Source organism: Erythrolamprus reginae, chromosome 5, assembly GCF_031021105.1.
Source record: "Erythrolamprus reginae isolate rEryReg1 chromosome 5, rEryReg1.hap1, whole genome shotgun sequence".
NCBI classification, from domain to species: Eukaryota; Metazoa; Chordata; class Lepidosauria; order Squamata; family Dipsadidae; genus Erythrolamprus; species Erythrolamprus reginae.
This window is the reverse complement of record NC_091954.1, coordinates 47745142-47758299: the sequence shown is the minus strand read 5'-3', so window position 1 is coordinate 47758299 and position 13158 is coordinate 47745142. Positions and strand designations below refer to the sequence as shown.

General features: G+C 46.3%; 1 protein-coding gene across 10 annotated transcripts in view; it reads right to left on the bottom strand.

The window, feature by feature from the left end:
• The window catches only part of CTBP2 (C-terminal binding protein 2), a 310474-nt gene that overhangs the window by 13017 nt on the left and 284299 nt on the right, over positions 1–13158 (bottom strand). For all 10 annotated transcript variants that reach the window (XM_070752514.1, XM_070752512.1, XM_070752518.1 and 7 more), the window contains 2 exons: positions 5956–6162; positions 3280–3494 (listed from right to left, as the gene is read on the bottom strand). In XM_070752514.1, coding sequence (XP_070608615.1) covers positions 3280–3494; positions 5956–6162 — 422 coding nt within the window. The remainder of the gene's footprint in view (positions 1–3279; positions 3495–5955; positions 6163–13158) is intronic.

The window sequence follows — 13158 nt, the reverse complement described above, 5'->3', positions numbered from 1 at the left end:
AAACTATTCACTAAGGCTGCATTACTATTACTATTAGTTTTTCTCATCATTCCTATCACCTATCTCCTCCCACTTATAGAAACATAGAAACATAGAAGTCTGACGGCAGAAAAAGACCTCATGGTCCATCTAGTCTGCCCTTATACTATTTCCTGTATTTTATCTTACAATGGATATATGTTTATCCCAGGCATGTTTAAATTCGGTTACTGTGGATTTACCAACCACGTCTGCTGGAAGTTTGTTCCAAGGATCTACTACTCTTTCAGTAAAATAATATTTTCTCATGTTGTCTTTGATCTTTCCCCCAACTAACTTCAGATTGTGTCCCCTTGTTCTTGTGTTCACTTTCCTATTAAAAACACTTCCCTCCTGAACCCTATTTAACCCTTTAACATATTTAAATGTTTCGATCATGTCCCCCCTTTTCCTTCTGTCTTCCAGACTATACAGATTGAGTTCATTAAGTCTTTCCTGATACGTTTTATACTTAAGACCTTCCACCATTCTTGTAGCCCGTCTTTGGACCCATTCAATTTTGTCTGTAACTTGTTGCTTATATCTTATACTTAAGACCTTCCACCATTCTTGTAGCCCGTCTTTGGACCCATTCAATTATGACTAACTTGTTGCTTATATCCTTACGATTTGTTGTGGTTAGCTCTGGCCCAGCTCCTGCCCCAAGGAATATGGAGGTGGAGGTGGGGGAAACATCCACATGCCACAGGCCTGTTTTGCTCCCAATAGAATCTGCCGACGAAGTCTCCTCTGACCAAGGATGCGTGAGTGACAGGGAAGAGGGGAGTTTGGCAGACAGCCCAGGAGTAGATCAATCATCTTTATCATCCCTGGATTCTGAACAAGAACTTATGACAGGCCCACACATGCATAGAGTGATGCATAGGAGAGAACAACTGAAGGATTATTACAGGAGATAAGTGAGGCCACCTGTGGTTGGGTGGGGCTGCTGTAATTCATAGTTTCATCAAGATCGTGGTTTTGCTGTTTCCCTGTTCAAGACTGTGTGTGGACTTTCTGGACTTTGGAATTGGACTCAATTTCCCAGTTACTGGGTGAGAAATTGGATTGCATTTAACCTGTGCCTGGTGTGTACCAGAAAATCCCTTTGACATTTAAAAAGGGAGTTTTTTCTGCTTTTCTGTTGATAAAGACTTTTGGTTTTCCTTCTATCGTGTGGTGTATGTCTTTTTGGACCAATTACTCTGTAATTACGGGGTGTTGGGACACGCCGGCAGAACACGATTTATATTAATATTGACTATTTCCTGATTGTTTATTTATACCCTAGGACAATCAGTAAGTGTTGTACCTCATGATTCTTGACAAATATATATATATATATTTATGTACACTGAGAGCATATGCACCAAAGACAAATTCCTTGTGTGTCCAATCACACTTGGCCAATAAAGAATTCTATTCTATTCTATCCTGCCAGTTCAGCGTTTGGTACAATCAGCATAGTGGTGATACCCAATTATATTCCAACTCCAATCCAGTTAAGTGATATCAGGTCCCAAATTCTGGATGTTTGGAACAACAGACCCAATCTTGACAAAAATGAGTGGGTATTGTGTTCCTCACTCTTGGATATTTCCATGTTAAGTCTTGGAAGAAGTAGCACTACTTTATTCAAGACCAGTGAGCAATTTTGGAATCCTCTTGAATTCATAGCTTCTGCTTAAAAACTGACAGCAGGCTAAGAAGATATTTGAAAAGATTCATTTAGTGTTCTGGCTGAGCCTGTTCCTAGATCAGGAAGTTCTTTGGACAATCCTTTGTGTCCTAGTCAATTTATGATTTTTATAGTGTACTCTGCCTAAGGTTGGGCTTGAAGATCATTCAGAACCTATGAATGGTCCAGAATGTGGCAGTGGAGGCATACCATACTATGTCCATGAAACATAGTACCTGGTTGTCAAAGGGCTGGTTTTTTGAGGGACCACACATGCACAGTAGTTTCTGCCTATCCAGTAAGATTACAGAGGGTGTGCATGTTTCAGATATATCAAGACGTAGGTAGTATGCCATGTCTACTCTGGCACTCCTGCCTGGCTCCCAACCTGATGATGTTATGGAGGTCTCAAAACCTGGATACAGGTAGTCCTGGACATTTGACCACAATTGGGACTAGAATCTGTCATTGAGCAAAGTAGTCACTAAGCAAGATGCCACATGACCACTTTGCTCAATGACAGCAATCCCAGCATTTCAGATGCAACTGCATTAAGCGATCTTGTGGGTTGTTAAAACAGATGGGAGTCCCAGGGTAAGGAGTGTATAGGCCTTGAGAAGGGGGTAGGAGAGGCCCTGGGCAGGCCAGCTTTAAGGTATGTTTGTGTGTGTGTGTGTGTGTGTGTTTGCATGCACATTGATGCTGTGGATAAGGCTCTACTCTGGGCTTTAAAATATTGCTTAGATTCTGCAGGGAGAATTCTGCATCCCCAGGGCAGGGGTTTTGATCCCTGAGAGTAGATCTTGCCTGCTGAAAAAACAGGATTTTGAGTCCCAAAGAAGAGTGGCAGTGTAGTAAGTAAGGAGCACAGGACACCTCAAGGAGATGGTAGAGATCACAGGAGGCCTAGTGCAGGCTGCGCCCTGAGAAGAGGCTGCAGATATGTTTCTTCATTCTGGGGCTAAAAATACTACTTGGAATTTGACATGGATCTTTTTCAGCCTAGAGATTAAAGGAGTTATCTGGGTAGGTAGCAGCAGTTTGCAACTTTCCTTACTAGCTTTCCTAGTTAATTTCCGGGGAAGCCAGCAAGGAAGATTGCAAATAGCAACTGCATGATTACAGGGTCCTTGATAATCAGTTGTAACTTTGGGGAACAGTCATAGGTCCCTTCATTCATCATCATCATCACCACCACTTTCAACAGATTCTGAATGAATGGTTGTAAGACAAGGATTACACGTGTTCTCCTAGACCTCAGGGTAGTATTATTGCTGAGCCCCTGTAGATTTTTGTGGGGTTTTTTAAAAATATTTTTTTCGAAGTACATGACCTACTTTTCTATTATTTTATTATTTCTTGTTTTTTAAAGTCTAAGCCATCCAGCATAAGCTGGAATTGAATGGCCTCTAAATCATATAAGCAAACAAAATCTAAGCCGCCCAGGGATAAAAATGCATACAATTTTTATCTGCCTCTGCTCGGATCTCCTCATTGCCAAAAGGAATCTGGCCAAATGACACAAATTCCTGGATCCCATCTGAAGAGAGAGAATCTTCTCTTTTCCTTTCAATTAGATTTACCTGCTTAATCGTAAAGTCATTGATCAGGTGATGATTATGTTCATTGAGGTTACAGTGTAATGATACGCAGTCACTCTGGTACAGCAGATCCTGAAGTGTGTAGACACGCTGAACCCCCAGGGACCTTTCAATCCCATCTTGCAGGTAGGGGTCATAAAAGATCACGTTGAATCCAAATGCTTTGGCTCGAACAGCTACTGCTTGTGCAGTGCGACCTATACAAAAAAGGCAAACAAGAAACCACACACATACACATAGACACGTGAATCAGAGAGCTGTAAAAACAGATTTGACAATCTGGCAGTACTCTGAGTTGTGAAGAGTGCATAAGTATAGACTGAAACAATTGGCTGACAAATACATTCTCCTATCATAACAAAGGCATTCAGGCTACAAGGAAACTCTTCTATTATTTATTTATTTATAGGTTTGCCCTTTCCAGAGTTTTGGGCATTTTCTAAAACGATATTCCTAACACTAAAGCTGAAAGTTGAACACTTTAAAAACGCTAAAAGAGGCTGGATAAAAAGTTTTAAGCCTCCCGCTAAAGTACAATAAGGAGGGGTGAATTTCAACTCTTAATGACCAATTTATTCCACAATAAAGAGATGCCAATATTTTTACATGCTTAGAAAAAAGACTTCTCATCTCCTTTCCTTCCCTTTCCTGCTGTAGAACTTAAATCTCCAAGAGATAAATTGTTTCGGCTGTCCTTGTTGAAGGTCAAACATGGACCGTGTAATGCAGCGTGTATGAGGGCATTACAAGAATCTGCCTTTAGAATATAGGCAGCCATGGCATTTTTCAAAAAGGTCCATTAAATATTTGTCACTGCACTTCAGAAGCAATTAATTTGAATAAATTTAGCTATGTGCATGGAGAAGTATGCCCCAGCTTTAACAGAGAGCATGGTGCAATAATTAGTTGGGTGATGTCGAATTTTCAGATTGGAGGGTGGGGAAAAGAAAGAGGCAAGAGGCTCCAGGGAACTCAAGGCAAGTAATAATGTCTTCCAAGGAACCAGAATGGAACTGGATGCACCCAAACAGGTTAAAAAAACACCACCACCAAACCAAAACACTGCTGTGCATCAAGACACACTCAAAGCCCTGTATGCTTCTCAATTCTGATCCCCAACAAGAAAGCAGGTTAAGGAACTCTTATTACAAATGACTTTGGTACAACCGTAGAATGACAACCCCCCTCTGAGTCTTATTTATTAGAAGAGCAACTTGTTTGCTGTAGGGGTTTTTCTCCTGCACTTCCCCCTCCCTTCTGCACTCTTACTGAATGGCTATTTAATTGGGCATGACTAAGACAACTGTCATGGTTTAGAAGCAAAGGTTTAATAAGGCTCTTCTGACAAAGAGGGACAGCTGCAATGCAATCAGCAGGTCATTATCCACAATGTCATTCCAATTCAATGTCATTGCTGGTCTCAACTAAGTTCTACATGAAGATGTGTTTCTTTTTTCCTCTTAAATGTAGAAAAAGGCAGAGAGAACTATAAGCATGCAAAAATGGATCTCAGAATAAGAGTAAGAGGAGTTCCATGGAAGGAAGGGAGGAAGAATTCCCTTTTCTTATACACACTATATTTAAACACAGATGGAAAGGCAGAGACACACCCATCTTTGACTGCCAGTACTCATTAACACAGTTATGGGATAAATATGCACTTCAGTGCATGTGAGGAAGAAAAAACCTAAAAAACCTCAAATCAGTACCTCCCTCCCCTCGAGGAGCAAGCTACAAGTGACTATTAACTGACCTAATTTATTCTAAGCACATAAACCACAGGGGTGGATGGTCAAAGAGTGAGAGACTCCAAGCATACAATTAAAGAACAGGAGACCAACTCAAGGGGTGTGTGTGTGGAAGTTGTTTCCTCCAGAGACCGAATGTCTTTCCCTCCTCCTTCCAAGTACAGGGTGCTTTGAAACTGCGAGCAACAAACAGGCTTGTCACAAGATGGTCCTTCTTATTTACTTTGTAGTAACAGGAATCATTGTTAGGAAAAGCTGAATTCAGTGAACAGTTGTAGACAGGGGGAGAAGAACTATATAGTTTTCCAAACACTGTTGAACTGTAATGCCTTGGTCCCTCACCGTTATCATATAGGGAAGGAGCTGGTTGTTGGAAGCAGATCCCCTAACCCAGGTTACACTAAGCCTTCCCTTTACACTCAAGGTTAAGCTTCTGCTCAATGCATCCTCCTCCTTAAATAAAGGTGCAACAACACATTTGGTGGCAGAATCCACGTAGGAGTCTCCTTGGAAGATCTGGTTGCTACGAGATCCATTTTAGGAGCATCTGCGTACTGCGTTACTGCGTCTCCAACATTGGCTGGTTCAGCCCCCTGCACTCAGGGCAATCATCTGCTGGCCCTCGGCATCTCACTGACCGACAATTCCCGGGATTGATGCTGAAGTTAGTGCCTGGTTAGCGTGGACTGCAGCCTCGAACCCATGAGCTGAAGCTACCCAAGCCCAAATATTGTTTCTCCCCTGAAAGCTCTAACATACCATATTGGACTTTCATATATTTTTTTTGTATTTTATATATGTTGTGAGCCGCCCTAAGTCCTTGGAGAAGGGCGACATATAAGTCCAATCAGTCCGTCCGTCCATCCATCCATCCACCCACCCACCTACCCATCCATCCATATATACATACCAAATCCAATCAGGCCAAGTGTTTCGCCTCTAATACGGGCTGCTCCTGAAGCCACTTCCCGTATTTGTTCTACACTCTGCACTCGGGTTCCTTCCCTCAGAGCTTGGTAGAGCCAAGTGTTCCGCCTGTACAGATTCAGAACGTGGCAGAGGGTAGAATCGGCTGTTTCTTCAACTGCCGCAGAAGGTATGTTGCAAACAGCAATCCCTGGAGTAGAGGATAGAAACCCAATTTTTAGTGAAGACAACGCTCATAAAAACCACAGTTTGCTTCTAAATAAACAACTTTCTGCTTACTGGAAATGAAAACACTTTGCAACACTACTAAACTGGATTAAACATAGCTTCTCTTGCACAAATTTTTTCTTGGCTACTTTTGTTAGCATATACGCATTATCTTCAATATGAATGTGTGGCATCAAATTTTAATGCTGATAACTGCAAGATCAAAAACAAGGAAATTTATTTTTCTGAAAGTACCACAAGGTGGGGAATTCTCACTTGCAGATCTCTTTCTATTGAGGGCAACACATCTTACAAATCAACTGCAGTGCTTGCCTGAAGGCTACTGTTGGCAGGAGATACTGTGAATGGTACTTCTATAGACAGGCCTAAGAGAGAGCTGCAGCAGTAGCTCCATACTTTGGTCCCACTGCCTAACTTGTCAATTTATCTGTCTGAGTAGCAGTAGTGAAACTGATGCAATGTGTGTGTGTGTGTAATAAATAAATAAATAAATAAATAAATAAATAAATACATACATACATACATATCACACACACACTGTTTCCCCCAAAATAAGACATCCCCTGGTAATAAGCCCAATCGGGTTTTGAATGCATGACCCCGTAGAGCTCCATGGTTCAACGAGGAGCTCCGGGAGCTGAAACACTAGAAGAGATGTCTAGAGAAGTGATGGAGGAAGAGTAAGTCTGAATCCGATCAAACACTTGTAAAAGCTCATATTAAGACTTACAAAGTGGCGCTCAAGGTGGCAAGATGTGCATATCATTCTGCCTTGATTGCATCAGCGGAATTCCACCCAGCCGCTCTGTTTAGGGTGACCTGCTCCCTTCTTAACCAGGGGGGAGTTGGGGAGCCCTTACAGAGTAGTGCCGAGGATTTTAACATGTTTTTCGCTGATAAAATCGCTCGGATCCGGGCGGGCCTCAACTCTGATTGGATAACAGAGTCGACTGACGACGAGTCAGTCGAGGTAATTGGGGCCCGTATTTGTCCATCTGTCTGGGAAGAGTTTGATCTGGTGACACCTGATGAAGTGGACAAGGCCATTGGAGCTGTGAGTTCCGCCACCTGTTTACTGGATCCGTGTCCCTCCTGGCTGCTCTCAGCCAGCAGGGAGGTGACACGGAGCTGGGTCCAGGAGATTGTCAACGCTTCTTTGGGGAGGGGGTCCTTTCCGGATCCCTACAAGGAGGCACTTGTGCGTCCCCTCCTCAAGAAGCCTTCCCTGGACCCAGCCACTCTTAACAACTATCGGCCAGTCTCCAACCTTCCCTTTACGGGAAGGTTGTTGAGAAGGTGGTAGTGCTCCAGCTCCAGCAGTCCTTGGAAGAAGCCGATTATCTAGGCCCTCAGCAGTCAGGATTCAGGCCTGGCTACAGCACGAAAACTGCTTTGGTCGGATTGATGGATGATCTCTGGTGGGCCCAGGAAAGGGGTTTATCCTCTGTTCTGGTGCTTCTTGGCCTCTCAGCGGCTTTCGATACCATCAACCATGGTATCCTTCTGCGCCGGCTGGAGAGGTTGGGAGTGGGAGGCACTGTTCTTCAGTGGTTCTCCTCCTACCTCTCTGGTCAGCCGCAGTTGGTGTTAGTGGGGGTTCAGAGGTCGACCTCTAGGTCTCTCCCTTGTGGGGTGCCTCAGGGGTCGGTCCTCTTCCCCCTGCTATTTAATATCTACATGAAACCGTTGGGCGATATCATCCAAGGGCATGGGGTGAGGTATCATCAGTATGCGGATGATACCCAGTTGTACATCTCCACCCCATGTCCAGTCAACGAAGCATTGGATATGAAGTGCCGGTGCTTGGAGGCTGTTGGGGTCTGGATGGGTGTCAACAGACTCAAACTCAACCCTGATAAGACGGAGTGGCTGTGGATTTTGCCTCCCAGGGACAATTCCATCTGTCCGTCCATCACCCTGGTGGTGGTGAGAATCATTGACCCCCTCAGAGAGGGACCGCAACCTGGGCGTCCTCCTTGATCCACAGCTCACATTAGAGAATAGGCGTTGATTGCTTACCTGAACGCCTCTTCTCGTACGGTGAGCGGGTACAGCAGTCACATGGGTTGCTCCTGTCCAATCCGATGGGACTGAGCCTAGTATTAAAAAAGCTTGCTGGATCCGCCCCTTCCCCAGAATTCGCGAATCCGTAGACTAGGCTCAGATGTGAAGGCTCATTAGTGTTCAACTCTCATTGTTAGAAGAGAAATAGGTATAGAAGTCATAGAAGACACATACAAGGGAGGGAAGTGACTGCTGTACCCGCTCACCGTACGAGAAGAGGCGTTCAGGTAAGCAATCAACGCCTATTCTCCATACTGAAGGAGCGGGTCCAGCAGTCACGTGGGACATACCCAATAGATTGGTCCCTAGGGTGGGATTAGATTGCTATCGTGAGAGATAACGGATTGGAGTACTCTTGTGCCGAAGGCAGCGTCCGCTGAAGCATAAGAATCGATCTTGTAGTGCCTTATGAAGGAATTTGGTGAGGCCCAAGTGGCTGCTTTGCAGACTTCCTCCAACGGGGCTTGAGTCGCCCAAGCGGCAGATGTGGCAGCACTTTTGGTGGAGTGCGCTGTAATGTTCTTTGGGATGGAGAGGGAGGCTGTCTCATATGCTTTAGAGATGGTCCCTCTGATCCAACGGCCTATTACTGTAGAAGATGCTTTGGAACCCATGGATCTGGGATGATAGGCCACGAAGAGCGCTTCGGACCTCCTAATGGGTCCTGTGCGTTGAATATAAGTTTTTAACGCTCTAGTAAGGTCCAGAGTGTGCCATCTAATTGCCAGGGGATGCTCCCGTTGGAGACAGAAAGAAGGTAATACAATATCCTGGGATCTGTGGAACATGGAACTGACCTTTGGTAGAAAGGTGGGATCCAGTCGCAGAACCACCTTGTCCTGGTGGAACTGGCAGAGGTCCTGCCTGATTGAGAGGGCTGCCAACTCAGATATGCGTCGGGCGGAAGTAATCGCCACCAGGAATGCTACCTTAAATGATAGGTACCTGAGGGACGCTGATTTCAGGGGTTCATAGGGTGCCTGAGTGAGGGAATGAAGAACCCGTGGCAAGTCCCAGGAAGGATATCTATGGATCTTAGAAGGCCTGAGATTGGCAATTCCTTTGAGAAATTCTTGAATTTCCGGGAAGGAACGAAGAGGCTGCCTGCGAGGCCCTGCCAAAACAGAAGAGATGGCTGCCAGGTGGCGACGGATGGTGCTGGTGGAAAGGCCTTGATGGAAACCTTTCATGAGGAAGGAGATTATCCTGTGAATGGGAAGACACAGGGGAGATAAGCCTTCCTGCGAGCACCACTGATGGAATTTGGACCAAGTGTGGTCGTATATCCGATTGGTAGACCCTCGTCTAGCCTTCAGGATGATTTCCACTGTGTCCGGGTCATACTCTCGCAGGTCTAGGTCTCTCCTGATAATACCCAGGCGGTGAGGTGGAACCACTTCGGGTCTGGATGAAAGGAGGCTCCCTGCCGCAACATATCCTCCGAAACGGGGAGTCGCCAGGGGTCCTGGACGGACAGATGTTGAAGGTCCGCGAACCAGGGCCTGCGAGGCCAGTGAGGGGCGATCAGGATTACTCGAGCCCTCTCTAGGATGATCTTGTGGATCACGTCTGGGAGAATTGGAATTGGAGGGAAGGCATACAGTAGACCTGGAGGCCAAGGAATCCTGAGAGCATTGATTGCCTCTGCTCCCGAGGATGGAAACCTGGAGATGAAGCGAGGGAGCTGGGCATTGGCTGCGGTCGCAAACAAGTCTAGTACTGGTTGACCGAACCTGAGGCAGACCTGGTGGAACAATGCCTGATGGAGGTTCCACTCTCCTGGATCTATAGTTGCTCGTGAGAGCCAGTCCGCTTGGACGTTGAGGCTCCCCGAGATGTGATCTGCTAGTAGCGACTGGAGGTGTCTCTCCGCCCAAAGGCCCAATTTTTGGGCCTCCCTCATGAGGGCCTTGGATCTGGTGCCTCCCTGTCTGCAAATGTGACTTTTTGTGGCTATGTTGTCCGTAAGGATCAGAACATGCTGGTTGATGATGTGAGGTTTGAACTGTTTGAGGGCCAGGGAAACCGCTCTCAATTCTAGCCAATTGATGGGCCTGGAGGCTTCCTCCAGTGCCCTGGGCTATTAGGCCCTGGGCATGGACCCCCAGCCCGATAGGCTGGCATCTGTGGTTACTACAAACTGGTCTGGGCACCTGAATGGAGATCCCTTGTCCAGGGCTGGAGAAGTCCACCACTTGAGGGATCTGCGAACTGCCGGTGTAATGGTGATGCGACGAGTCGAGTTGCTGAGCCCCGATCTCTGAAATGGTAACAGAAGCCACTGGAGTTCCCTGGCGTGAAGACGAGCCCAGGGGATAATGCCAATGCACAACACCATTTTCCCCAGAAGGGAGGATAGGGTGACTATGGAGGCTGACTGTTGAGATAGGATACGTGAAATAAGATCCAATATGCTAAGTTTTCTCTCAGAAGAGAGGAAAACCTGGGATATCTCTGAATTAATGATGGTTCCCAGATGTAGAATGGAAGTAGATGGCCTAAGGAGGCTCTTACTGAAATTTATGGAAAACCCATGGTTCTGTAGGACCGACATGGTGAAGGAGAGATCTGCAGCCACTCCATCCTTAGAATTTCCATGAATTAGAATGTCATCTAAATAACATAAAATATGGATGGGCTTGGCCCGGATATGTGCCGCCAGGGATCCCAAGAGCTTGGTAAAGACTCTGGGGGCTGAGGAAAGCCCAAATGGCATAGCCCTATACTGAAAATGTTTGCCCTGGAAGGCAAAACATAAGAATTCCCTGTGGCATTATGCAATGGGAATATGGAGGTAGGCTTCCGTAAGGTCCAGCGAGACCATAAAGTCCCCCGGATGCAGGGCGGCTAAGATGAAGGACAAGGAATGCATTTTAAATTTCCTGTATTTAATGAATTGGTTCAATTTCTTTAGGTCTAAAATGGCTCTCCAGCCTCCAGAGGTCTTAGGGACCATAAAGAGGATGGAGTAGAAGCCCAAGCCTCTCTGGAGAGAGGGGACCGGTTGGATAGCTTTAATAGCCAATAAGTGAGAAATAGCTTCCTCCATTCAGATACGAGATGGAGAAGAGCTGGGAGAAGGGCAAGAAATAAAGCGTTTAGGAGGGAAAGAAATAAACTCTAAACGGAGGGCCCTTTCTACAGTGTCAATGACCCAGGGGTCCTTACAGGAACGGCGCCAACTGGTGGAGAACCAGGCTAGGCGACTGCCTATGGGAAAAGCAGAAAACTCACCATCTGGGTTTTTTGGAAGCTCTGGTCGAAGAGGCTCCTCTCTGGTAGCGGGAACCTCTGCCCCTGGTGTTTCTAGATTGGGATCGAAAACGAGGGGAATACTGACCTGGATTCCTTTGAAAGGCGAACCCTTGATCCTGTTGACGACTTGGGCGCCGAAAGGACTGTGGTTTAGGGGCCTTCTTGGTGGTAGGCCCCAATACTTTTTTCTTGTCCGTGGTCTCTGTAAGGAGAGGGTCCAGAAGATCTCCGAAGAGGTGATCACGTTTCAGAGGACCCATTGCTAACTGCCACTTCTGTCTAACTCCCGCCTGCCAAGGACGGAGCCATAACAGTCTTCTGGCCGTTGTAGAGGCCGCTACTGACCTGGCTGCGAATCTGGAAGATTGTAGAGTAGCATCCGCTATATATTGGGCAGCTGCGAAGATTTTATTAAAATCTTGTTGGCCACGTAGATCATCTGGGGGCAGATGTTGTTGGAGCTGGCGAAGCCACAAGAGCATAGCTCTGGAGAAGAAGGATGCTGCTGCAGAACTTTTAATGGCCCATGAATCTGCGAAGAAACCTCTCTTGAGCATTTGTTCGAGACGCTTGTCTTCTGGGCGCAGGACCTCCTCTGCTTCGCCAGGCATGGCCGCAGCAGAATGGAATGTCTTCACCGGTTCATCTGGCCTGGGACAGGCTAGAAGTTCCTCATAAGAGGGAGAGAGCTTGTAAAGCTTCCTATCCTTGGGAGTGGGATTAAAACTAGCGGTTGGATGGTCCCATTGTTTGAGCAAGGCGTCTTTGAACAGTTTGGGCATATGAATTACCTCAGTATCTTCCTGCTCTTCCATGAAATAAGGGAGATTTTCCTCCGGAGGGTCTGTGGAAGGAGTAGCCTGCTTTTCCTGCCCGGCTAGCCCCGTGGAAGCTCTAGCCTTGAGAAGGAGAGATTTGAAGAGTTGAGATGGAAAAATGGCAGCTGGGGCTGGAATCTTAATTTGAGATTCCTCGTCTTCCGACAGACGCTGAAAGGGGTCATCATCCTCTTCTACATCCACGTCCTCATTCTCTTCCTGAGAAGAATCTGAGTCCTCAATGATTGGGGCTCTATAGGAAGAAGGAGAGCTCACGGGACGGGAGGAGCGTGGAGGGGGATGAGACAGCGAAGGCACATTGATGGCTGAGAGTTTAGCATCAATGGTTTTAGTCAAAACAGACAAAATAGATTGAAACTCCGGAGGCAAGGAAGAGATATCAGCCGGAAAGTTAGAAGGATCCCTGAAGGCCTGAGCAGGATCTGGCTGGGAGGAATCTTCATTAATATCTGGCTCCTCTGGACCTAAGCCCCATAGGTTAGGTTGGGGTGGATTTAGGTTTGGCTCATCCAGAGATAGCACAGGAACCCCAGAGAGAGGCAGGTTAGAAGCCTCTGGGGGGGTTGGATTAGTATGCACTTGGGCCTGCACCTTTAAACGTTTGGCTGATTTATCATGTATTTTTTGTAGGGCTAGGTCCCTTCTCTTCTCAGCCCTGGTGGACTTGGCCAAAGAATGGGCTCCTGAAGAAGAGGAGGAAGAGGCCTGGGGAATATTAGAAGTATCATCTCCGGTAGGCCTAACCTCTCTGGGACCTTTGGTAGTGCCTCTCTTGGGAAAAGAAGCCATAGTCTGAATAA